The 27,889-nt window shown below is 42.5% G+C and overlaps 1 protein-coding gene across 1 annotated transcript; it reads right to left on the bottom strand.

The window, feature by feature from the left end:
- Positions 1-33: 33 nt before the first annotated feature.
- On the bottom strand, positions 34-27,889 carry LOC120043850 (histone-lysine N-methyltransferase, H3 lysine-36 specific-like). Its single transcript, XM_038988451.1, has 18 exons — positions 27,496-27,889; positions 22,084-23,604; positions 21,390-21,539; positions 21,092-21,189; positions 19,066-19,167; positions 18,674-18,811; positions 15,310-15,433; positions 14,851-15,051; positions 10,697-10,876; positions 10,305-10,461; positions 9,785-9,990; positions 9,515-9,627; positions 8,124-8,393; positions 7,485-7,601; positions 4,002-4,143; positions 2,429-2,535; positions 1,978-2,179; positions 34-1,704 (listed from the first exon to the last, which is right to left on the bottom strand). The coding sequence occupies exons 1-18, from the start codon at positions 27,887-27,889 to the stop codon at positions 941-943; spliced, it is 4,986 nt and encodes a 1,661-aa protein (XP_038844379.1). The 3' UTR covers positions 34-940.

The following is a 27,889-nucleotide window of genomic DNA, read 5'->3' as shown; positions in this document are numbered from 1 at the left end:
ATCATTTGGTGTGGTAAGGCAGAGGGCAGCAGAGACAGTAGATTAATGATCATCAACAGATACGGATATAGACTGTGCACTGCACAACAATGACAAGGATGAAAGGACTGGTTGATAGTGTGACTAATCATTTCCATGGCTGACGTACTCATTTCACAGCATTACTCATTTGTGCCATGCAGGAGAGTTGCTTCAGAGAGAAACAGAGACAGGCTCATCTAACACACTATAGGCTACTTGCTCATGAGGGGATATCCGTGCCTTTGACAGCACTGTACCGCTTCTCTTCAGTCTCCCCTTTGAAAAAGATGACCCTGCAGATAAGTTAGTTGCTGTGTCCTCCAAGAGGAGGTGCAGAAGTGTAAACATGTTCTAAAACAAAAACCAGCAGCTTCGACAACGAACCATGAAGAGATCCAAATGGGCCTAGCTATATGAATACAGTTCCCATCATACTCCATTGTGCCCTTAAGCACAGATCCAGGATCAGTGTACCCACCCCAAACCGTAACCTTGACTATTAGGGGGAAAACGCTAGACGTGACCACAAATCAGTGTCCAGGGGCAACTCCATCCTACTCCGTCTCGACACACCAGCTCCAGACCCCATTGTAACATCCTGCTATTTCTCGGGGGTCTGACTGAACAAGGCGGTGTGTGAATACACAGATCTATAAATCCTCTGGACAAGAACATATCCTTATATACAAAGATGAGTGAATCTACATGATGCTGAGCTCAGGCCCACCCTCAAGAACAAGCAGGTAGCCCTTCTCCCACATGGTAGACCTTTAGGACAATCACATGCTCACTGGACAATAAGAACAGTGATTGACAGGGCTATTCTGTAGTTTGGCTGATCAGTGTACATGTCCCCTCCCCCTGTATGGACTGTGTGGAATGATAAGCCACCATGCAGAGTTGTTGAAAAATTATCTCTTTATTCCTCTTGTTCTTCTTCTTCCTCCTCCTCCTCTTGTTCTTCTACTTCTTCTTCCTCCTCCTCATCCTCTTCATCTTTCAACTCAAGACCCTCCATCTCACCATCCTCCAACTCTCCCTCCATCCCCTCTCCATCCCCCTCTTCACCCAAAGGATCCTCAATTTCTTCTTTCTCATCTTCGTAAGAAGAGATGGGTGAGTACTGGGGAAGGAATAGGTGAGCGCTATCGGGGGCCTCAGAGCTGGGTAGAGGGGTGCTGATGGGGCCAGAGAAGGGACCAGATATGGGGCCAGATATTGGGACAGGTATTGGGACAGAAAAGGAGCAAGAGATTGGGCCAGAAAAGTGACCAGAGATGGGGCCAAAGGAGGGGCCAGAGATTGGGCTAGAGATGGGGCTAGAGCTAGGGAGAGGGGGGAAAGACTCAGACTCAGGACCAGGGCACGGCTGGGGGTCCCCTGTCCCTGTGGTAGTGACTGTAGCAGCAGCACCAGCCACAGCAGCACCAGGGATAACTACGCCAGCCCCCAGGCCCGGTGAGAGAGCACAGATGTCGGGTAGGTATTCCCTGATCTCCCCTGGCTCCAGGGGGTCTGGTCCACAGGGGTCGTGTTCGCTGCAGGACAGCCGTCCGTCCAGCTTGGAGATGAAGAGCATGCCGTCGCGGTGCAGTGTGCAGTAAGAGCTGGGACACATCTCACAAAAGGAGGCTGCCTCCTTACCACACAGGTCACACTGGTGCCACGGGCACTCCCACCGACCTGCAGCACAGAGCAGGGAGATTGATACAGTATATCAGACAAGGGCAGTCAGACACAACTGCATCAACAGTAACACAGAGAAGTAATCAGCACACTGAGACTGCTAACCAGGAATCTGACAGACTTCAAACAGTGAAAATGCATGAAATATGTCATGCATATCATTCTCAATCACACAAACCTACAGTAACAGAGGGGAAATAGAACAAACCACTACAAGCTATAATACTACGATATCATCTCCTCTGACAGGAATCTAACTGTGCCACTGACCTGCAGGCCTCTTGGCGAGGTTGAGACAGTCTGCGTGGTAAACCTTGGGACAGCCTGGTCTCTTACAGGACACAATCTGTCCCCCATCCCCACAACTGAAGCACTCATCCTCCCTCTCCTTGGTCACCTCCATCTTGTTCTTCCGTTTAGCCAGGACCTTCTTCTTCAGTTTGCGGCTCTTGTCATCTGCTGGAGGGTTGTTCTGGGGAAGGACGACGCGTCAGGATGTTGAGAGAGACACAGAAACCCAAACTGAAGATGGCCCTTTCATTCAAATATCTCATTCCCGTTGACATGACTACTATTTTGACTACTGTATCAAGGGCCTCTTGGATTTGTGGAAAGATAATTTAAAATAGCTATCATGATTGTTTCTACTATTGATGTATCTTATTCATCCTGTGGATGAATGTCATCAATAACAACATCTGGTTCCAGTGTCTCCTCTCACCTTTGGCCGAACTCCTAGGAAGCCGCTGCAGTTTGGAGCTTCACATTTACACACAGTCTTCCCATTCCCAAGGCACTCCAAGTTGTAGTTGAAAGTCAGCTCTGTGTCTGGAGACAGACAAAACGACCCATAGAGGACCGATATAAACCAGTATCCACAACAAGTGATGGAGAGATGGACATGAACTGCTGATGGAATAACCTTTGTAATTACCGTGTAAAAAAAAAGTTTTGTAAATACAGTAATTATGGCCTACTTTGCCCTCACAGTGGTAAATATTATGCAACTTCCTTTTCTTATATACCTGGTACAATGCTACCCTTATACACTATATATACAAAAGTATGTGGACACCCCTTCAAATTAGGGAATTCGGCTATTTCAACCACACCCGTTGCTGACAGGTGTATAAAATTGAGCACACCGCCATGCAATCTCCATAGACAAATATTGGCAGTAGAATGGCTTTACTGAAGAGCTCAGTGACTTTCAACATGGCACCGTCATAGGATGCCACCTTTCCAACAAGTCAGTTCATCAAATTTCTGACTTGCTAGAGCTGCCCCGGTCAACTCTAAGTGCTGTTATTGTGAAGTGGAAACGTCTAGGAGCAACAACGGCTCAGCCGCGAAGTGGTAGGCCACACAAGCTCACAGAACGGGACTGCCGAGTGCTGAAGCGCGAATCGCTTAAAACACGTCTGTAACACTCACTGTTTCAAACTACCTCTGTAAGCGACGTCTGCAAAATAACTGTTCGTCAGGAGCTTCATGAAATGGGTTCCATGACTGAGCAGCCGCACACAAGCCTAAGATCACCATGCACATTGCCAAGCATCAACTGAAGTGGTGTAAAGCTCGCCGTGGAATCACGCTTCACCATCTGGCAGTCTGACTGGTGAATCTGGGTTTGGCGCATGCCAGGGGAACGCTACCTGCCAGAATGCATAGTGCCAACTGTAAAAATTGGTGGAGGAAGAATAAAGGTCTGGGGCTGTTTTTCCATGGTTCAGGCTAGGCCTCTTAGTTCCATTGAAGGGAAATCTTAATGCTATAGCATACAATGACATTCTAGATGATTCTGTGCTTCCAACTTTGTGGCAACAGTTTGGGGAAGGCCCTGTCCTGAATGCCCCCATGCACAAAGCGAGGTCCATACAGAAATGGTTTGTCGAGATTGGTGTGGAAGAACTGGCCTGCACAGAGCCCTGACCTCAACTCCATCGAACACCTTTGGGATGAATTGGAACCCCGACTGCGAGCCAGACCTAATCGCCCAACATCAGTGCCCTTACTAATGCTCTTGTGGTTGAATGGAAGCAAGTCCCTGCAGCAATATTCCAACATCTTGTGGAAAGACTTCACAGAAGAGTGGAGGCTGTTATAGCATCAAAGGGGGGACCAACTCCATATTAAAGCCAGTGATTTTGGAACGAGAATGTTCGACAAGCAAGTGTCTACATAATTTTTGTCATGTAGTGTAGTTCTCCTGCCAATGCCTATATAATGAAAAGTGTTGCCAAAAACCAAAGCTGTAATATAGCACAAACTCCTTAAGCCAAAGCTCCGCTCACCTGCAGGGACATCTATGAGAGTGAAGAGCCCCACACGTGTGTCTCCATTCACCGTCCACTTCTGTGTCTCACAGTTGGGCCGGCAGCTGTGGTTCATGAAGCGGGCCTGGTTCCCCTTTGGCCCAGCATCAATGATCCGATCCTAATCAACACACCGACATGGACAACACTGTTCAATCATCATTACTTTTGGGTGTCTTTATGATACCATGCAAAGCAGATGCAATTTTCTGAGATGAAATACAGAAAACCAAAAGAATCCCCTCTCTTGAATGATAGGGCAAAATGTAGCTTTCTGCCTAAATAGACATACCCAAAAGTAATAATTTTTCATAAGATGGCCATAAACATAAATGGTAATGCTGCATAATTTTAGAAAGGTGTAGAACTCACCTCTCTGGTACTTTTTTAAACAATAAATAGCTGAGGTGTACTCACTTTTGAGGACCTAAGCTCAAGTACATAGTACAAATAGTAGAAAGAGGAGGAAGGGAAGCGCTACTAAGGTATATTTTGGTAGACAGTTGTATTTTTATGATAACATAGCTACAGTATTTCACTTTTTAATGTGTATAGTATTGCTTACTAGGTGTGTCCAATCAATTTTGTAACCACTCCCTCTTCTAATTAGGGCTAATTGGAAAAGCTGTTCAAAAGAGGACATTGTATTATTTTTTTGTACTCCCTGACGAAGGCCATGCAGCCGAAACGCGTCGGATTTTTAAAACTTTGTTTCTATTGAACATGCCATAACTAATAAAGGCATTTTAATTAATTATACGAAGAGTGCCTTGGTCCTCCTTTCTTTTTGATGACATAGTACAAATATTATGAAATATAAAAAATTATAAATATGACAGGACTGCCAACTTTTGAAGAAAGCTTGGGAGTGAGATTTGCTATGTGAATTTCATTACCCCTGGCACAACCCCCAGATGAAGACTGGGTGTCCTCCCCCAGGAAAATGTTCCTAATTTTATGCTAACTTCCTGCAATTCTACGTATTTTGACATGGCATAGGCCTATGACCAGGGTGGAAAAGTTTAAAATAAAAACCACAGGTCAGGTATATTCAGGATGCTTTCAACATTAAATGAACACTAAAAATTTGATGACTTTGTTTCTTTGAGATTTTTTTGGGGGGGGGGGGAATAAAATTTAAAGTATGCTGATATTTTTTTGTTAACATATTTGTTGGTGGTTTGACGCAGACAGTAATGAAATGAGATAGGGAGACCGGCAAATTCTACAAATAGTGGGAAGGTTGGAAAAAGAGATTGATCCCTGTTCTCATGTGACAAATTACATTTGATTTCTGGAGCATTTAATATCCAATAATATGACTTATTCAAAACTGTCCATGAATGGCTGCATTAATACATAGCCTCATACAATTCATTTTCAAAAGACACAAGTAATCATATCAGATTTCAAATATGTGATTAGTGTCAAAATTGGGAAGAAGTGTAATAATAAAATAAGTGGGGAATAACAGTAGTTTTCTTGCTGACAAGCCACACTAATTACACTATATTTTAGCCCACTGTTAAGAATGAGAATTGTTCCACTGATCAGACTAGATCAAGTAAATACTGTAGATAATAAAATCTCCTGAAGACAAAATTACATAAATCTGCCCCTACACACTAACCAAATTATTGGTATAGTTATAGTCTAGAATCAAACTTACACTTTTCGGTTCACAGTCTGTTTGACAAAATTATTTTCATAGTTACAAATCAAGTCACCCTACCAAACTTCCCTGATAAAATATACTGTAGGTCTGTCTGCTGCCTTTTCGTTGTAATAGCCTAAAAGGCAATGCATTGTCAATCTGACGTCTGCATTCGCAGTGCAGCATTTATGGCGATACGGCCTCTGCAGAAGTCAGGGCATTCATACTTCTTGCGCTTCGCGAAACAGCACAGAGCTGTTGAGCAGAGCTGTTGTGAAGGAAGTTGTCAAGGAAATGAGTTTGTGTTTCAACAGGACCTCCCGCACCCACCTACCGTCAACCAATCATGCCAATGCGGAGCTCTACAGAGCTATAAGAAACCCTCCGCATTGTTACCAAATTTGGGAGTTGTACGGCGATGCGGTATGGAGCTAAATGTCTGCATGTCTCCAGAGGATCCGCGATTGCGTCACACCATCCATACGGAGCCTCCGACCTCATTTTGGATCAAGCATAAATGAGCTTTTATCCTAAATGCCAATCACCAAACGAGGGGACTAATGCAAGTGTGGATTAAATCGACTTCAGTACATGCTGTCAAAAGGCTGCATTCTGCAATACGGACGGGAGTAACAGCCACCTAATTTTGTTGACAACATTGTACATAAAACAGCGCTACAGTGCAGCTCTTTTTACTCTAATCTTGAGGGGTGTATCTTTAAAACATGCAACCAACCCCCTTGATCCCTTACATAACTAGACCAATCATATGCTTCAATGTGCCGCGGTTCACAGTGCTGTGGCAAGACAGGACAATGATGGAGGTTCCGCTCGTGATGATGTTAAATTGAATGTGCAGATGCTCCGATTTCAAAACGATTTGGAGCACAGATGAAAGGTTAACGCGCTGACTATGCAATGGACTACATAAAAGCAGTACTTTTCAGTACTTTTCAATGGACTACATAACAGCAGTACTTTTCAATGCGTGAAATATAAGAGGTGTGCCGTGAGAACGTGAGAAGAGGGTCAATTGCGAGTTGGCAGCTCTGTATTATGATTTTTCCCCTTATTCAAAAAAAATGGGGCAATAGGGCTTGAAAGGACTGAAATGCTTTCTAAATACAGTAAAACATCAAATTATAAATGACTTACTATAAGATTTCACCTTTCTTATAACTGTAAAATAAATATGATCATATTTAGTGACGGTACAATATTGGCACTGTTTCATATTGCTGACGACAGAGACTTTCTGCCAAACGTCCTCTGAGCGGCGTTGAGATACCATTCAAATGTGTGCAGACTCGTTACAACTTCAGAGCTATAAATCCACCTGAGAATATCACAGCGAGATGAAACCACTGTTGTTGCATCCGCTTGACTTTTTACATGAGCTATTGCAAGCACTGCTGTGAGATCCACAGGCAAAGAAAATGTGACGCGTCGCTCCCTATGCAAATACCAGATTTCCTGTGTCCGTGAAACTCACAGCTGCGCTTGCAATAGCGCATATGAATCAGGACAACCAGCGCTTTCATGGAGCGTACGTAACGCCGTTCACAGAGCGGGCTGTTCACAGAAATATCGTTCGGAATCGGGGACTTAACATCTAAGAGAACAAGGAACCAACAATTGTCAATAGTAGTGATAATAACCAATAACATAGCCAATAGCATTAATAACCCATGACAACTTCCTGTAGCTAGTTACAGAAATCGTGGTTTAAGGTCATAAGATTACAGAGGTAACGTCAGGCCAAGAGATAGTCCCACAAGAGCTCTGAAATCCTGACTCCTGAGCCCCACCTTGTCCAGAGTCAGCATGTAGAAGTTACAGATGTCGTTATCCTGGGCATGTTTGATCCTGACCCGACACTCATCCTCATCGATCACTTCTCCTATGTACTCATTCACAAACTCCCCCTGAGAACACAACCATGACCGTCAGCATGAGAGATACAGTGGAACACTCATTCTACTACCAATCATTCTACTCAAATAATTACTCTTGGATTGAACTCTTGGATTCATCTGAGAGCTCGCTTGGTTTTAACTGACTCTTGAAAGGGTAATTTACATGTAAAGATCATAGCAGATAGACTTGTGCAAATCAATGTTTCAAAGCCATGATGGCCATTGATGACAGGGCTTCGTCGACTTTATGGTTTGATGATTAGATTAACATATCACTGATTACCATTTCAAAAGTCATTATACTTCATCTTAACATGGAGATGATTCCTTTAATTTAACATCCAAAATATTGCTTACACTTTCTAGAAAAAAGTCTGCTGGAATTGAAATCTGTCTGGATTGAAGAAGAATCAAAGCCCGTTTCAAATCCATAGCTTTTTGAAAATATAGTTTAGGCCCCAGGGGATACAGTTTCATGGTGGCACATTGATCTCTACTTTACATGATTAATGGTAAAACCTCCACCATTACCTTCTTGATGTCATGGGCACAGCGGAGGCCCCAGCCTCGTGCCAGCGTCCTGAAGATCTCTACCTGGCTGTACTGGCGTTTGGTGAAGGCCTGGTTCAGGCAGCCATTGCCCGCCGGGCACACCTGGGGGTGGCACTCGTACATCAGCATGCGGTTAATACACTCAGAGTCAATGCCACACGGGTTCTCGTCTGACGCCTTGCAGTTACAGCGTGGGATCTCTGATAGGTCGGCCATGATGAACTGCACCTTCCCGATTGGCCGATTCACCTGAGGGGTTAGGCGAGTGACTTCAGAGGAATGAAGTTGCAAAGGGGGTGTGGTAATACTTCTATAACTCGAAACTAAAACTTAAAGGTCCAACGCAGACTTTTAAAAATCTCAATATCAAATCATTTCTGGGTAACAATTAAGTACCTAACCTTACTGTTTTCAATAAAAATGGTCAAAAATGTACAAAAATAGCTTGTTAGCAAAGAGCAATTTCTCAAGCAAGACTTCTGTTAGGACTGTCTGGGAGTTGTCTGAGTGGGGAAGGGAAAACTGAAAACTAGCTGTTATTGGCAGAAAGGTTTGTAACTCTCCTTCTTATTGTTCTATTAACTAATTTACCGCCTGGTGATGTCACCAGACAGGCCAAAACTTCATCCCACCAAAACAGGCTGAAATTTCAGGCAGTCTTATCAAACAGCTCTTACACTAAAAAGCCATTATTATAATTTTCACAATTTTAGAGTATTATTGCAACTTCATAGTGGAAATACACACTGAGTGTACAAAACATTAGGAACACCTGCTGTTTCCATGATATAGACAGACCAAGTGAATCCAGGTGAATCAAATGATACTTTATGGATGTCACCTGTTAATTAAATCCATTTCAATCAGTGTAGATGAAGGGGAGGAGACAGGTTAAAGAAGGATTTGTAAGTCTTGAGACATGGATTGTGTATGTGTGTCATTCAGAGGGTGAATGGGCAAGACAAAATATTTATGTGCCTTTGAACGGGGTATGGTAGTAGGTGCCAGGCGCACTGGTTTGTGTCAAGAACTGCAATGCTGCTGGGTTTTTCACACTCAACAGTTTCCTGTGTGTATCAAGAATGTTCCACCACCCAAAGGATATCCAGCCAACTTGACACAACTGTGGGAAGCATTGGAGTCAACATGGGCCAGCATCCCTGTGGAACACTTTCGACACCTTGTAGAGTCCATGCCCCGATGAATTGAGGCTGTTCTGAGGGCAAAAGCGTGTACAACTCAATATTAGGAAGGTGTTCCTAATATTTTGTACACTCAGTGTATATAAAACACAGAAAAGTCATGTTTTTGACTGCAATGGGCCTTTAATGTATACATTTGTGCGGCAAGAGGTGTGGCAGTTATGGTACCTTGATGTGTCTGTATGGAGGGGGTTTCTTGTCATTCCTCCTGTCCTCCTGAAGCTGTCTCAGTTCTTTCTCCGCCTGCAGTTTCAGAAACCTGCGAGCAGCTTCCTCCAAAGCTGGGGAAAGATTAACATTAAGTCAACGACAACCTTGTCACAATTCACTTCGACAAAACACTCTTACTCTATGCACACACCCATGCTACACACACTTACACAGCTCAAGCCTCCCCTTCAAATGTCCTCTACTGCCAATCAAAATTGGTGTGAATACCTTTCTTGTAGATGACGTCTACACCCTTCCCCATCTTCTCCTTGTTGTTGGTGTCTACGTCCATGTAGGGGAAGACTCTGGCTTGGTAGGTCCACAGGTAGTCGTTGGAGCCAAAGAAGTGCACAGGGAACTCTCCTACGTCGTGCCTCATACGTAGGATGTTCTCCGGAATGTTCTTGGGATGGTTGACCTCCGCAGGCCACCACCTAGACAGAAGATAGGAAGGGAAAAGACGATATGAATGAGAAAAGGAAATGTGCCATGGCAGAAAAACCACTACCATTTGCAACCTCTGCCATATTGTGAAGAGAATACAGGTGCACTTCAGTTCTCAGTACCTTGGTGGTTTTGTAATGTCAGAACACCTAAAGGATACTTTATCATGAGGAATGTGGTTCAGGCAGGGGAGGACTTTTACTAATATCCTGGATGCCATCTGTTTCTTCTTTAGGCAACTTGTTGTTGTTTTGCCAAACCAATGGTTAGCCAGTGAGGTTGGTACCCAGGCGGCTATACTGACCTGTACCGGCCCACTTTGACCCACAGGATGTCCTTATAGTGGGGCTTCTTCCCGGCCTGGCAGTCGTTACAGAACCAGCTGCCCTCGGGCATGTCGATGTTCAGACACTCCCGGTGGAAGGCAGCAGGACATGACTCACAACACAACAGACTGCCCCCTGGAGCATGGGAGAGGAATAACAGTTTGTCTACTGGACTGGTCTATGAGATTGAAAACTCAGATGAGCAAACAGAGATGTAACTGGTCTGTAGTACATATGAACTCTGATCATGTGTTCTGCGAAAATTGTACCCTGATCATGTAATACACATTACATATGTAGGTAAGTATTTACTGAGTGTATCTATGCATATCGGACTCTAACAACCCAACATATGTGGAGGCCGGCGTACCTTCAGAGCAGACAAAGCACCAGCTGACGTTGACGTGTTCATGGTTGCGGATTCCCCTGCGGGGGGTGAAGTGGTTGGGACACAGGAAGCTGTTGTTGGCCAGAACCACACTGCCCGCTGCCATGCAGTAATTGTTGGCATGGTACGCCACAGGGCAACGCACACAGCGTGTCAGACGACCTACAGGACACACAACACAGGGGAGACAGAGGCAGAATGAGCTGTTAGTTAGAATATCTAGTACACATACAGTACCCGTCGAAAGTTTGGACACACCTACTCATTCAAGAGTTTTTATTTATTTTTTACTATTTTCTACATTGTAGAATAATAGTGAAGACATCAAAACTTTGAAATAACAAATATGGAATCATGTAGTAACCAAAAAAGTGTAGCTTGGATGAATAAGGTGCCCAGAGTAAACTGCCTGCTACTCAGGCCCAGAAGCTAAGATATGCATATTATTAGTAGATTTGGATAGAAAACACTGACGTTTCTAAAACTGTTTGAATGATGTCTGTGAGTATAACAGAACTCATATGGAAGGCAAAAACCTGAGAAAAATCCAACCAGGAAGTGAAAAATCTGAGGTTTGTAGGTTTGCCTATCCAATATACAGTGTCTATGGGGTTATATTGCACTTCCAAGGCTTCCACTAGATGTCAACAGTCTTTATAACCTTGTTTGATGCTTCTACTGTGAAGGAGGGGGGAATGAGAGCTGATTGAGTCAGGGGTCTGGCAGAGTGCCACGAGCTCACTCAGGCGCGCCTCCGTGAGAGTTAGCTGCGTTCTATTGCATTTCTACAGACAAAGGAATTCTCCGGTTGAAACATTATTGAAGATTTATATTAAAAACATCCTAAAGATTGATTCTATACATCGTTTGACATGTTTCTACGAACTGTAATGGAATTTTGGGACTTTTCGTCTGGCCTGCGCGTCATCAATTTGGATTTTGGAACTAAACGCGCGAACAAAAAGGAGGTATTTGGACATAAATTATGGACGTTATCGAACAAAACAAACATTTATTGTGGAGCTGGGATTCCTGGGAGTACATTCTGATGAAGATCATCAAAGGTAAGTGAATATTTATAATGCTATTTCTGACTTCTGTTGACTTCACAACATGGCGGGTACCTGTATGGCTTGTTTTTGTGTCTGAGCGCCGTACTCAGATTATTGCATGGTGTGCTTTTTCCGTAAAGTTTTTTTTAAATCTGACACAGCGTTTGCAATAAGGAGAAGTTTATCTAAAGTTCCATGTAAAACACTTGTATCTTTTATCAATGTTTATTATGAGTATTTCTGTAAATTGATGTGGCTCTCTGCAAAATTACCGGATGTTTTGGAGGCAAAACATTACTGAACATAACGCGCCAATGTAAACTAAGATTTTTGGAGATAAATATGAACTTTATCGAACAAACATACATGTATTGTGTAACATGAAGTCCTATGAGTGTCATCTGATGAAGATCATCAAAGGTTAGTGATTAATTTTATCTCTATTTCTGCTTTTGTGACTCCTCTCTTTGGCTGGAAAAATGGCTGTGTTTTTCTGTGACTAGGTACTGACCTAACATAATCAGATGGTGTGCTTTCGTCGTAAAGCCATTTTGAAATCGGACACTGTGGTGGGATTAACAACAAGTTTATCTTTAAAATGGTGTAAAATACTTGTATGTTTGAGGAATTTTAATTATGAGATTTCTGTTGTTTGAATTTGGCGCCCTGCACTTTCACTGGCTGTTGTCAAGTCGATCCCGTGAACGGGATCTCAGCCATAAGACGTTATTAATCAAATCAAAATCTATTTTATATTTCAGATTCTTCAAAGTTGCCACCCTTTGCCTTGACGACAGATTTGCACACTCTTGGCATTCTCTCAACCAGCTTCATGAGGTAATTACCTGGAATGCATTTCAATTAACAGGTGTGCCTTGTTAAAAGTTAATTTGTGGAATTTGTTTCCTTCTTTATGCATTTGAGCCAATCAGTTGTGTTGGGACAAGGTAGGATTGGTATACAGAAGATAGCCCTATTTGGTAAAAGACCAAGTCCATATTATGGCAAGAACAGCTCAAATAAGCAAACAGAAACGACAGTCCATCATTACTTTAACTTCTTATGGGCAAGTAGCGTCACACCTGGCCAACATCCGGTGAAATTGCAGAGCGCGAAATTCAAAAATACCAAATTCAAATATTTAACATTCTTGAAAATATATGTGTTATACATCAAAATAAAGCGTAACTTCTTGTTAATCCAGCCGCTGTGTCAGATTTCAAAGAGGCTTTACGGCGAAAGCAAACCATGCGATTATCTGAGGACAGCGCCCCGCATACAAACACATGAAAATCATATTTCAACCAGGCAGGTGCGACACAAAAGTCAGAAATAGCAATATAATTAATGCCTTATCTTTGAAGATTTTCTTCTGTTGGCACTCCAAAATGTCCCAGAAACATCACAAATGGTCCTTTTGTTCGATAATGTCCTTCTTTATGTCACAAAAATGTCCATTTATTTGGCGCATTTGATTCAGAAATACACCGGTTTCAACTCGCCCAACATGCCTACAAAGTATCAAATAAGTTACCTGTAAACTTGGTCCAAACATTTCAAACAATGTTCCTAATCCAACCTCAGGTACCCTAAAACGTAAATAATCGATAAAATTTAAGACGGAATATACTGTTTCCAATACCGGATAAAAACAACGTGAAGCGCGCTCCAGTTCACTCGCACCAAAACAGTAGAGTCCACCTGGAGTGACACTTACAATACTGCCCCCTACCCAAGAGAGGTTAAGACATGCAGGTCAGTCAATACGGAAAATATCAAGAACTTTGAAAGTTTCTTCAAGTGCAGTCGCAAAACCCATCAAGCGCTATGATGAAACTGGCTCTCATGAGGACTGCCACAGGAAAGGAAGACCCAGAGTTACCTCTGCTGCTGAGGATAAATTCATTAGAGTTACCGGCCTCAGATTGCAGCCCAAATAAATGCTTCACAGAGTTCAACTAACAGACACATCTCAACATCAACTGTTCAGAGGAGAATGCGTGAATCAGGCCTTCATGGTCAAATTGCTGCAAAGAAACCACTACTAAAGGACACCAATAATAAGAAGAGACTTGCTTGGGCCAAGAAACACGAGCAATGGACATTAGACCGGTGGAAATCTGTCCTTTGGTCTGATGAGTCCAAATTTGCGATTTTTGTTCCATCCGCCGTGTCTTTCTGAGACACAGAGTAGGTGAACGGATGATCTCTGCATGTGTGGTTCCCACAGTGTAGCATGTCGGAGGAGGTGTGATGGTGCTTTGCTGGTGACACTGTCAGTGATTTATTTAGAATTCAAGGTACACTTAACCAGCATGGCTACCACAGCATTCTGCAGCAATACTCCATCCCATCTGGTACTATCATTTGTTTTCAACAGGACAATGACCCACAACACAGGTCCAGGCTGTGTAAGGGTTATTTGACCAAAGAGAGTGATGGAGTGCTGCATCAGATGACCTGGAATCCACAATCACCCGACCTCAACCCAATTGAGATGGTTTGGGATGAGTTGGACCATAGAGTGAAGGAAAAGCAGCCAACAAGTGCTCAGCATATGTGGGAACTGTTGGAAAAGCATTCCTCGTGAAGCTGGTTGAGAGAATGCCAAGAGTCTGCAAAGCTGTCATCAAGGCAAAGGGTAGCTACTTTGAAGAATCTCAGATATAAAATATATTTGGATTTGTTTAACACTTTTTTGGTTCCTACATGACTCCATATGTGTTATTTCTTAGTTTTGATATCTTCACTTTATTCTACAATGTAGAAAATAGTAATAATAAATAAAAACCCATGAATGAGTAGTTGTGTCCAAACTTTTGACTGGTACTGTATATTTACTTCCCACAGCTCATTTCAAATAGTGGGTCTTTTTATCATGGTGTTGAAATGAACTAACTGAATTTCTTGTGCAAAATGAAAAGCAAAAATAGCAAAATATTTTAGCAAAAATATTCAGTTTTCCAACTCTAACCTCATCCCTTTCTCCTGTAGAGTTACCAGTGTAAGGTGATTTCAATTGAGAAGATTTGCATAAAATCTAATTAAACTGAACTGTGCTGGGTGGAGCAGAGCAGCACACACCTTTGGGGACGGAGGGGTTGACAGGGTTAGTGATGAAGCAGGACAGACAGACGTGGAGGGAGCAGCGGAAGCCCCCGTGCAGGGGGGCAACGGGAGCGTGATTGGCGATACACTCTCCATGGTAGAACTTCCCACACACTGGGATCATACAGCGCCTCACGTTCTCCCCGGGCTTCTTACACACAAAACAGGTATGGACACCTAGCAACAAACACATCAAGTTTAATAAACTGATTTGCTTTTACAAGCCAGAGAGAATGATGGATGTTAGGATGAGAGGATGACTGAGGGGAGAGAATCAGCAAAATTATATGTGAAACGATCAGATAGCACACTGATAACTCTATATGCAACTAATAATAGTCTTTCCACAATTTTGTCTGAGTAGGAATGAGGCATAAAAAACATGTTAATGAGGATACAGTGGTTGTGTTTTTACAGAATATATGCTTGACCCACCAGACTTGCACTCCTGGCAGACGAACTTCCCTTTAGGAGGCTCTGTGAGGCCGCTACACTGGAGGTGGAAGGCCCCACAACACTGGCCCTCACACAGTAGAAGCTCCCCAGTCTTCTCACATACCTACCGTACAGTCCATAAAGGTTTACACAACATTAGAACAATGTACACAGCTATCTGAAACTTTCTAATGGGCAAAGAGCAAATAGACTCCACAATCACTTATAGCACTTTAACCTTTTCACGTGTGAGTTCCAAATATCTCTAACGGTCACCCCAGCGTGAGTTGTTTTATGCACATTCCAAAATGTGATTGTTTCGCAACGCGATAGTTTTCACTCACTGCCTGATAATTATCTGTAGGTTATGTTTCAACTTGTCAATTTCAAATGATTTTCTATCAAGTTTTATTCTCTTTCAACAGTTTGAATTGAGGTGTGTTCCTCCTCATTAATTCACATAGAAGTAGCCCGTTTCACTGTTGCAGACAATTTATGTTTGAGGCTTTACTGAGCTGGACACATTTCTTCAAGGAGAGCCCAAGCACTTCCCCAGTGTTTACGCAGATCAAGTACGCAGACATTTGCCCAGTCTTGCACAAACTTTTTCCCTCTGACACATTTTTTGTCTGGCGCTCGCAATGCCACTATTCTTGTTTTCCCAAAAAATTATAACTTTGGACATGTGTGTGTTCCTATCAAAGTAAGTGCCTTATTTTCTGTATAACGTGTTGTCGTTTCACAGTACAGTACCAGTCAAAAGTTTGGACACACCTACTCATTCAAGGGTTTTTCTTAATTAAATTTTTTTTTTTGACATTGTAGAATAATAGTGAAGACATCAAAACTATGAAATAGCACGTATGGAATCATGTAGTAACCAAATAAGTAATAAACAAATCAAAATCTATGTTATATTTGAGATTCTTCTAAGTTGCCACCCTTTGCCTTGATGACAACTTTGCACACTCTTGGCATTCTCGGAACCAGTTTCACCTGGAATGCTTTTCCAACAGTCTTGAAGGAGTTCCCACATATGCTGAACACTTGTTGGCTGCTTTTCCTTCACTCTGCGCTCCAACTCATTCCAAACCATCTCAATTTGGTTGAGGTCGGGTGATTGTGGAGGCCAGGTCATCTGATGCAGGTCATCAGACCAAAGGACAGATTTCCACCCGTCTAATGTCCATTGCTCGTGTTTCTTGGCCCATACAAGTCTCTTCTTCTTATTAGTGGTGGTTTCTTTGCAGCAATTCGACCAGGGAGACCTGATTCACACAGTCTCCTCTGAACAGTTGATGTTGAGATGTGTCTGTTACTTGAACTCTGTGAAGCATTTATTTGGGCTGCAATTTCTAAGGCTGGTAACTGAATTTATCCTCTGCAGCAGAGGTAAATCTGGGTCTTCCTTTCCTGTGGTGGTCCTCATGAGAGCCAGTTTCATCATAGTGCTTGATGGTTTCTGCGACTGCACTTGAAGAAACTTTCGAAGTTCTTGACATTTTCCGTATTGACTGAGCTGCATGTCTTAAAGTAATGATGGATTGGAGTTTCTCTTTGCTTATTTGAGCTGTTCTTGCCATAATATGGACTTGGTCTTTTACCAAATAGGGCTATCTTCTGTATACCAACCCTACCTTGTCACAACACAACTGATTGGCTCAAATGCATTAAGAAGGAAATAAATTCCACAAATTAACTTTTAACAAGGCACACATGTTAATTCAAATGCATTCGAGGTGACCTCATGAAGCTGGTTGAGAGAATGCCAAGAGTGTGCAAAGCTGTCATCAAGGCAAAGGGTGGCAACTTCGAAGAATCTAAAACATTAAATATATTTTGATTTGTTTAACACTTTTTTGGTTACTACATGATTCCATGTGTTATTTCATAGTTTCTACAATGTAGAAAATAGTAAAAAATAAAGAAAAACCCTTGAATGAGTAGGTGTGTCCACATTTTTGACTGGTACTGTATGTACAGTATATGTGGAGCATAATGTATTTAGAGTTTTATTCACATTGTCATGTACTTGTGACAAATAATGCATTCCGATTATTGCATAGATTGTAATAGACACCTGCGATTTGTGTAAAATACTATTTTAAGGTTGTACTAATTATGATGAGCTAATGCTGAGCTATTTGCTAGCTATGTGTGGCACCATGTTTGTTGACATTATACAATGCATTCTGGGTGTCACGTAAACATCTGTCAGACCAAAGATGTTATAATGAGATGAAGGAATGGTTCACTTATCTTTCGAGTAAACGTCCGTAATTGAAAGGAAGTGATTGATCGTAGACGACACACCACTTCAACATGCATAATGCAAACAGACCAAACTCATCTTGTCTCCTCTTCATATCTTTGGTTGGAGCGAAAAAACAAACATGGTGGCGCGCACAAACTACATATCGTCGGATTACTTAAGATTTTTATAAAGTGTTATACTCAATTATTTCGATCAATGGTGAGCTCACCCCATGATGTGATGAATTATAAATAGTAATTGCTATTAGCTAATTCATATTGTGGTGTCTGTCAGCCGAGAGTTAGCGCTAGGACTAATGTAGCCTACATTTTCCGTCTGGATGATTCTGTTATGACGTCGCTACTTCTGTGAATGTCTGAACATTGCATCCAAAAATTAACTGCTCACATTCAGGACATAATTTTGTAAGGACTGTGTTTGTGCAAAATGTTTCTGTGAAAAAACAGTGTGGCCAGCTCAAACGCTAACTGTTGCGTCAATCGAAACTGGACGTTCTAAATAAGCGTTCTAATCACACCGGTTTGAACGTATGCTGCAGGGATCACTGTAGAATGATCACACCCGTTTGTTGGTACATGTCAAAGGGTTAAAAAACATAAGGTAACCACTCTTTTTATAGATTCTTTTCCCAATTTCGTGGAATCCAATTGGTAGTTATAGTCCTGTCCCATCGCTGCAACTCCCGTACGGACACGGGAGAGACAAAGGTCACGAGCCATACGTCCTCCAAAACACAACCCAGCCAAGCCGCACTGCTTCTTGACACAACGCCCGCTTAACCCGGAAGCCAGCTGCACCAATGTGTCGGAGGAAACACTATACACCTGACTAACGTGTCAGTGTGCATTGCGCCCGGCCCGCCACAGGAGTCGCTAGTGCACGATGGGACAGGAATATCCCTGCCGGCCAAGCCCTCCCTTAACCCGGACAACGCTAGGCCAATTGTGCGCCACCCCATGGTCTCCCGGTCGCGGCCGGCTGCGACAGAGCTTGGACTCAAACCAGGATCTCTAGTGGCACAGCTAGCACTGCGATGCAGTGCCTTAGACCCCTTACCACTCTTATATTGGTGATGTTAGACCTACTCACCTGACACACATTCTCCTTCAATGAGGCCGCGCCCCCTCTGTCCACTATGATCTTCTTATTGGGGAAGAGTGTGTCATCGCACTGTGAAGACTCCTCCCTCATGGATGAAAAGCTGTCATCGAAACTGGATGTAAAACCCTGAGGAGCAAAGAAGACGAAAATCAGCAGGACAGTTCAAGCACCGAAAGCCACATTGCAAGCAATCATGCCGTAACACTATTCGATGCAGAAAAAAAAAATTCAGGTACGTATTGATGCATGTTTTAGTGTTATTTTTTTCTTTTTTGGATCATTATTGTGTAATTACAATTTTACCATGTAATTTCTATGTTATTATCGGGTAAAACATATGGACCATCAAATTAAGCTGCAGATTTAACCTCTTGTCTGACCTCTGGGTCTATGGTGTCCCTCCCATCGTCATGGAGATTAGTGTCCTTAGTGGGGTGCGTGGTGAGGTCGATGTCTGACCCCCTCTCCATGCAACTCTGGGTCTGGGGGCAGGGTGCAGGGGTGCAGGGCAACATTGTGGAGGATGCAGTGGTGGATGTCATTGGTTGCTTGATCTTTGATTTAAAGGAGTGTTGTCCAGAGCCTGGGGAAAAAAACAGTCAAGTCAACTTTGACCCCAAGACCAATCAACCCTCTGAATTGACAATCATGAGTTAAATGAAAGCAGTATCACAAAGCATTGTGATAAACAGTGTATAGCCTTACATTTCTTAATGCTTTTCCTGTACTCATCTTACACAACAGTGGGAAAGACGCTTAAGAACTGTGTAATGCGGACAGTTTGAGGGAGGTCCTTCCTGTGTAGACTGACCTGAATGAACAGCATGGCTTGATGAGCTGGACTTCAGGGACTTGACCTGTAATACACAATTAACCAGTCAACCCCTGCTGTAAGGCCTTCACTACTGTGAAAATCAATGGACCCATAAGATACAAAAATCCTTAAAGGGGCAATCTGTAATTGTTACATTTTTTTTTTTACTTTAAAATTAATTATATATTGTAATTGTTTCTTGAAGAATGTAACATATAAATGCCTCATGAGCTTAATTTAACTGCCTAACCCCATCAGACCCAAAATATATATATTTTTCCTCCACTGTTTGTAAACAATGCCATTGTAAACAAACACTGTATAGCTTAAAAACATGGTTAAAACTATAATTTTGATCTCATAGATTATCAGTCATTGCATCCATTGCCCCATCTATGAATTTGGTGGTTACATTTCTCCAGCTCCATTCCTAAGCTCTTTACCCAAAAAGGTGGTGGGGTGTATGCTTTGTTATTGATTGAACTGCACATTGTCCCTTTAACCTTTCTGGCGCAGGCGTTCCGCTAGCGACCCACCTCGACAACATCCGGTGAAATTGCAGAGCGCCAAATTCAAAATACAAAAATATTCATAATAAACATTTATAAAAAATACAAGTGTTATACATCGGCTTAAAGATTAACTTCTTGTAAATCCAGCCACTTTGTCAGATTTCAAAAAGGTTTTACGACGAAAGCATACCATGCGATTATCTGAGGACAGCGCCCCGCTTACAAAAGCATACAAACATTTTACAGCCAAGTAAAGGAATTACAAAAGTCAGAAATAGCGCTAAAATTAATCACTTACCTTTGAAGTTCTTCATATGGTTGCAGTCACAACAGTCCCAGCTACACAATAAATGTTTGTTTTGTTCGATAAAGTCCCTCTTTATATCCCAAAAACTCAGTTTTGTTGGCGCGTTTCGTTCAGTAATCCACTGGCTCAAAGGCGGTCAAAACATGCAGACGAATACATCCTAATAGTACCGGTAAAGTTCGTCGAAACATGTCAAACGATGTTTATAATTAATCCTCAGGTTGTCAATTGTCTAAATAATCGATAATATTTCAACTGGACAAAAGCGTATTCAATAGAAAGGAAAAACAACGAAGGGCGTGCACTCGGTCACGCGCGCAAACCAGCACTGCATGATTCTACAGTCCACTGACAGAAAGGTCTCATTCTTCTTCATTTTTTCAGAAAACAAGCCTGAAACAATGTCTAAAGACGGTTGACATCTAGTGGAAGCCATAGGAACTGCAATCTGGGTCCTAACACATTAGATACTCTATAGGCATTCAATTGAAAACTACCCACATAAAAAAAATCCCATTTCCTGGATGGATTTTCCTCAGGTTTTCACCTACCATATCAGTTCTGTTATACTAACAGACATTATTTTAACAGTTTTGGAAACTTTAGAGTGTTTTCTATCCACATCTACCAATTATATGCATATCCTAGCTTCTGGGCCTGAGTAACAGGCAGTTTACTTTGGGCACGCTTCTCATCCAGATGTCGAAATACTGCCCCCAAGCCATAAGAAGTTTTAATGAACAAAGCACAACCATTCCCTAACCTCTCCATACCTTTTTCTTTGGGATTGTGGCAGCCTCTGAGTATTCCAGAATCTTCAGAGTGGGTTTTCTCTGTCTCTTACGGATGGTTTCCAAGTAAGGAACGTCACCTGCCACAGGACAGTGTTATTATGGACCTTTACACAAATCTGGGATAATGAGGTGTTTAGGATCTAAGACCACTACTACAGAGGAGTAATGTAATAAAAACAGTAATTCCTTGGTTTCAGGGCACATTGCTTACGAAAACATTTTGTAATTTTTTGCAATTAAACCAAAGTATACATTTGATATGTAAATGGTTTCTCACCAACATTCTTTGTAAGACTGTCACACAACAGCGAAGGGTCTGCTTCAGGAGGCAGGGTTAGAGTATCTATGGACAGGATAGGCGCATCTTGAGGGGGAGTGTTCTCTATTCGGGGAGGGGCTTGTCCATTTGGGGTCTTGGATGGTTCCTCTGGGGGCAGGGATTGTATTTCAGGAAGTGGGTTCAGAGGGGCGTGGTCATGTGTGGTTTTCTCTGATGGTAGGGGATCTGGTTTGTTGCTGTTGGATTGTGCCACCTGGAAAAACATGAAGAGGGTATAGAACTGGTATCATGATACAAAACCCTGAAAATCCAAGAGATGTAATACTGTATGTTTAAGTGAGCTACCTTTCTCAAAGACTGGAGGGCCTTTTTCTGTTTCTTCCTTGTGGAGAATATCTGATCATACTCTTCTGTCCATTCTATGAGTCTTTTGCTTGGTTTTCTAATTCGTTTATGTGCTGATGAAGGACAAGTGTGCAAAAAGTATGAATATGCCACACATGTAAAAACCATAACATTTTATGATCTACAGAATTTGGCATCATGGCCCTGAATTGGACGCTATCACTTCATAGCTTTTGATATTTTCATTATGGTATAATTCCCGGAGCAAAGTCAATGCATTGATCAGTCATAATCTCCTTTGGGATACCCTTCTGTCAAACCAAGAAGAAAAAAAACGATTTCTTACCTGTGGAAGCCTCCTGGCCTTCCCCAGTACTTTGTGTAGTGTTTGCAGAATTGATGGCAGGGATAATCTGCTGGTCCAACCTTGTCTTTGTCTGAAAGGACACCGATGGGTCTGCACCACCCTGCTCCAAAGGCACCATGTTCTGTAGTCTCTCATTCATTAGCCCACTGCAGCCCTCCCCCAACCCCCCTAATGTCCCTGAATCCTGGTCAAACTTCTGCCAGGCATTGATCGAAAGATGGTGTGAGGCCTCCATCCCAAGGTAGCCAGGTCCAGAAGACCTCTTACCACAAGGCTCTTTTCCATTAGGCTTATTTTTAGTCCCAGACAAGCCTCTCTTTTTGGCTGACCTTTTCAAGTCCTGGTTTATGCTGCCTTCAAGTTGTGGGATTTCTACTTTCAGAGAAGACTTGAGCTTGGGTTTGGCCTTTGTTTTGCCCTTGCACTGTTGACTTTTACTGAGAATAGGGCCTTGACTGAGTGACTCTTCTCCCAGTATGGGTGGAACCACTGAAGGCTCCTCTTTTACATGGGCACTGGGTGGTCCGATTTCCAGCTCCAAGGGTGTACCATGTTTCTCCCTGGTATCGTGCTCGTCCTTCAGCAGCATGAGGAAAGTACTGAACTTGTAGTTAGTGTCTGGTTTAAAAGACACATGTTTTCCATCACCATCACTTGATTCCAGGGACTTGAAGGATAACTCTTTGATGTCTTTGAAGACATCCATGGGAGAGAAGCATGGCGAGGGAGAGGAACAGGAGGAGATGTGAGACACACAGTTCTCTTTCTTTTCCTTCCCAGAAGTTAGAGGTATGAAGTCTGCAGGCATCTGGCATACAAAGAAGCTCTCATTTTCTGTCTTAACCTCTGCCACAAAGTCCTTCGACCTAGTGAACTTTGATGAAGAGCAATTTGGCAAAGCTATGATCTGATTATCGTTGTCAACCTTTGAAGGTTTGTCCTCTGTATAACAGTTTGTTTTGGTCTCTGGTTTATCAGAGGGCGTGTTTGTGGAAGATGAGACCTTCCGCTCAGCTTCCTCCATAGCTTTAAGGGCTCTGGTCATGAGGCGGTTGCTAGCGGGCAGATGCGCAGGCTGCTTGCCCAGGTCCTTCGACTGATCCGAGAGCTTGGGTAAACTTAAGACTGGAGTCTTAAACTGATCAGCAGTCATTTCTTTGACTGTTGCATTGGACACTGGAGTCTTCGACTGATCAGCAGTCATTTCTTTGACTATTACACTGGACACTGGAGTCTTCAACTGATGACTAGAGCATTCCTTGATTGCCACACTGGACACTTGTGTCTTTCTGTTGACAGCAGCTGCAATTTGAGTATTTTTCTTGCAGGGGCCCTTGCTAAAGGAACTGTGTTTAGATATGGAGGTGGCAGTGATGAGTCGCCTGTCTTTTCCTGGTTTGCTGAACCACAGGCCAGTTTGGACTTCCGGCTGCTTCTTCACTTTTTCTACTACTGGAACTGAGGAATGAGTCTGAGAGGGCTTGGAATGACGCTCAAGTGCTTTAGGACACAAAATATTGGGGATAGAGTCAAGGTCCAAATACGGACATTCTTCTGGCTTGTCAGTGCTTCCAAATGTTTCGGTGTTGAAGAACTCATTTTTAGCTTTTGATGCTTTAGTTGGATTCTTCTTCCTCTGAGGCTTCTTGAAAATGCTTCCTTTCATTGGGGAAGGTTTACTTTGTGGCGACACAGTTCCGTTTGTTATGTGACTTGGTGCAGGGGATATAGAGGCAGATGGAATGGAGGAAGGGGGAATTGGAAGGTCCTCATTCTCTGATGTGGACCCATCATGGAGGGTTGTATCTATGGAGTCAGGTATAGAGGCCACCATTTTGGGCCGCTCTGGAAGGACGGCTTCTGCCTCAGTCACACTGTTTTTCCACGATGCTTTAAAACGCTTGGGTATCTATGGAGGAAAATAAAGTGTTTTTGTAATCATAAATATTTGTATTTTAGATACATTCAGGTAAAACATGATTGATTATTGTCCAACATACAAAAAAGCTGTGCCACATGTTTGATTCACATTAATAATTACAGTGTATTTGTAGTCTTTGTCTCTTTGCCTTCCTCTCCTGCGTATCAAGGGGAGCTGTTCAAACTCAAAGCCTCCATGAAAAGTATGTGTAGCTTTTCCTGCGACCCAGGCCAGTTCCACCGGCTCTCCAAAGGTCCTGATGTGGTACTGCCGACAAGGCCTATCACTGGGCTCTGAAACATCACCACACAGGAGCAAAGGATCCGGGCCACTAGGTATTAGTGTTCGTAGGTTTCATATTCATTTAACCTTTATCACAGGTATAAAATACATTTTGCAAGAGAGATGTGTCCATTTCAATGTAAAGTGGATTGTGAAATATAACACTTCCAAGCTAGTACAAATCTGTTCTACAAGATTAGTTCAAACAAAAGAATGAGTTGTTAAAATAATACCCAGGACCAGAGCCTACCTTTCATTTTGTGGTAGGTTCCCTGTACTGGGTCAACTGTCATCTCACAAGGCCACCACGGTCTTCGGTTGAACTTTGCCCATATAACTTCTCCCTCTAAAAACTTTACAGGTGGAAGGGACTTCTTCTTTGGGCTGTCCATCTGTTGATAGACACCAAATAAATCAATATTTAAATTACTTCAAGACATGTTTAAATAGGTTTAAATTCATGTTATATGCAGTACCAGTCAAATGTTTGGACACACCTACTCATTCAAGGGTTTTTCTTTATTTTACTATTTTCTAGAATAGTGAAGACATCAAAACTATGAAATAACACATATGGAATCGTGTAGCAACCAAAAAAGTGTTAAACAAATGAAAATGTATTTTATATTTAAGATTCTTCAAAGTAGCCACCCTTTGACTTGATGACAGCTTTGCACACTCTTGGCATTCTCTCAACCAGCTTCATGAGATAGTCACCTGGAATGCATTTCAATTAACAGGTGTGCCTTGTTAAACGTTAATTTGTGCAATTTCTTTCCATCTTAATGCTTTAGAGCCAATCAGTTGTGATGTGACAAGGTAGGGGGTACACAGAAGATAGCCATATTTGGTAAAAGACCAAGTCCATATTATGGCAAGAACAGCTCAAATAAGCAAAGAGAAACAACAGTCCAACATTACTTTAAGACATGAAGGTCAGTCAATACGGAACATTTCAAGAACTTTGAAAGTTCCTTCAAGTGCAGTCGCAAAAACCATCAAGCGCTATGATGAAACTGGCTCTCATGAACACCGCCACAGGAAAGGAAGACCCAGAGTTACCTCTGCTGCAGAGGATAAGTTAATTATAGTTACCAGCCTCAGAAATAGCAGCCCAAATAAATGCTTCACAGAGTTCAAGTAACAGACACATCTCAACATCAACTGTTCAGAGGAGACTACGTGAATCAGGCCTTCGTGGTTGAATTGCTGCAAAGAAACCACTACTAAAGTACACCACTACTAAAGGACACCAATTAGAAGAAGAGACTTGCTTGGGCCAAGAAACACGAGCAATGGACATTAGACCGTTTGATATCTGTCCAACGTCTAAATTTCAGATTTTTGTTTCCAACCGCTCTGTCTTTGTGAGACGCAGAGTAGGTGAACGGATGATCTCTGCATGTGTGGTTCCAACAGTGAAGCATGGTGTGGGGGTGCAATTCTGGTGACACTGTCAGTGATATATTTAGAATTCAAGGCACACTTAACCAGCATGGCTACCACAGCATTCTGCAGCGATATGCCATCCCATCTGGTTTGAGCTTAGTGGGACTATCATTTGTTTTTCAACAGGACAATGACCCAACACACCTCCAAGCTGTGTAAGGGCTATTTGACCAAGAAGGAGATTGATGGAGTGCTGCATCAGATGACCTGGCCTCCACAATCACCCAACTTCAACCCAATTGAGATGGTTTGGGATGAGTTGGACTACAGAGTGAAGGAAAAGCAAGTGCTCAGCATATGTGGGAACTCCTTCAAGACTGTTGGAAAAGTATTCCAGGTGACTACCTCATGAAGCTGGTTGAGAAAATGCCAAGAGCATGCAAGGCTGTCATCAAGGCAAAAGATGGCTACTTTGAGGAATCTAAAATATAAAGTATATTTTGATTTGTTTAACACTTTTTTTGTTACTACATTATTCCATTTGTGTTATTTCATATTTTTGATGTCTTCACTATTATTCTACAATGTAGAAAATAGTAAAAAAATACAGAAAAACCCTTGAATGAGTAGGCGTGTCTAAACTTTTAACTGGTAATGGAACTAAAAAAAAGTATTACAGTATATCAGAATTTACATGCCAATTTAAATACGCAAATGTAAACATATACAAGCATTCCAATATTTTCCAAGACTATACGGTTGCTGATTTGCCAGGACCAAGGTCCTGGTAAATTAGGTTAGGTAAAGTTAAATCCCTGCAACTCTATCCTAATTTTCACCAGATGCAAGATAGTACAAATCCACATTATATTACCAACTATCTTTTAAACACTAAAATTAATATATCAGCTCTGTGCACACTCTCTGGCCTAGATGTCAGTCAACCTTACTAAACTTGTATCAACGGATCATGCATAACATCCCAGCCACTAAACAAAGCTCTGGATATGGCCTGACTAATGACTTTTCTCTGTGCAGGTGTTTTATTAATTTCAAACGGTACAACTATTGATTGTAATTCACCATATGATATGCTGGAATTACATGGATCATCTCCAGCTAAGAGGATCTTATCTATTATAGAGGAAGTGACCTCGCTTGACCTTTCTTGCTAATTAGTTAGGATTTAGGCCTCTCACTACTTTTCATTGATATTTCACATATAATCAAAACCAATAAGCTTGACAATTTATGTTGCACAGTAAAACAGGTGATCTGGACTGAAAAGGAAGTACCCAGGCCAGAACTGTGACATGTTACAGGATTAAATATGAGGGCTGTTGGGTACTGCATGATGTTGCTGTCAATAGCCATGTTATGTAAAAGGTTCATAACAGTAGTAGGACTTGCCATTGAAGGCCCAGAGGGGCTATTCCCAAGAGAGAGCGGCTCACAGTTACTCCCCCAGTCCTCGTCTGAACCTTCATGTGCCGTTAATGGGGGGACACTAGGGGACTGCAAGCCTTTACCCACAGATAGCCCAGGCTTCAGTAATTGCTTTACCTTCAAGTTTAAAAATTCAGGAAGTGGTTCAGGTGACTTTCCAACTTTTCTCTGTCTGTCTGTCAGAGGTAAAGCTGTATCCTCATCATCCTCTTCATCATCATCATCAAACAAAGTGGACTCAAAGTGCAGGCAGCCATTCGCAAAAGGGCTATTGCTATCCAGTGAAAAGTCTGGACTAGGTGGGTCAGAGATGCAACAGTCACTCTTCTTCTCCACACTAGGATTAGTCTTACTGGTGTCTGTGTCTCTCCTGCCTGGCTGGGGAGCTGTGAGGGCCAAGGAATTCCCAAAGTCAGTTTTCCCAACAGCATTCCGGGTGTGCGAGACCTCCCTCTCCCCCTCTCCAAGCTGTACCAGGTCCGGGTGGCTGACCATGGTGGTCAGGTGCTGTAGCCTTCTCAGAGGACTGTAGGAAGAGGATAGGTCCTTGGGCATGAACCCATAGGTGGATGGAGGTTTGAGGGCAGGGGCGGTGGACATCTGCATGGCACGTGGAGGGTCTAGTCTAGAATTGGGGTTATTGTGCTTTGAGGAGGGAGAGAAGGGGTCATTGGGGGCAGAGGTCAATGTTGGGTCAGTGTGACAGGCCTGAGCATTGCTGATAGGCAGTTCATAGGGCCGACTCAT

The sequence above is a fragment of the Salvelinus namaycush genome, chromosome 3, assembly GCF_016432855.1.
Source record: "Salvelinus namaycush isolate Seneca chromosome 3, SaNama_1.0, whole genome shotgun sequence".
Classification (NCBI taxonomy): Eukaryota; Metazoa; Chordata; class Actinopteri; order Salmoniformes; family Salmonidae; genus Salvelinus; species Salvelinus namaycush.
The sequence above is the reverse complement of the archived record's forward strand: the minus strand, read 5'-3'. Positions and strand labels throughout refer to the sequence as shown.

Coding starts and splice junctions, on each gene's coding strand:
- LOC120043850 (XM_038988451.1), bottom strand. CDS start 27,889: ATGAGTCGGCCCTATGAACTGCCTATCAGCAATGCTCAGGCCTGTCAC. Junction 18,812..19,065: donor GGGACACCATAGACCCAGAG/GTCAGACAAGAG, acceptor TTTGCTCCTCAG/GGTTTTACATCCAGTTTCGA. Junction 2,180..2,428: donor TCCTAGGAGTTCGGCCAAAG/GTGAGAGGAGAC, acceptor GTCCTTCCCCAG/AACAACCCTCCAGCAGATGA.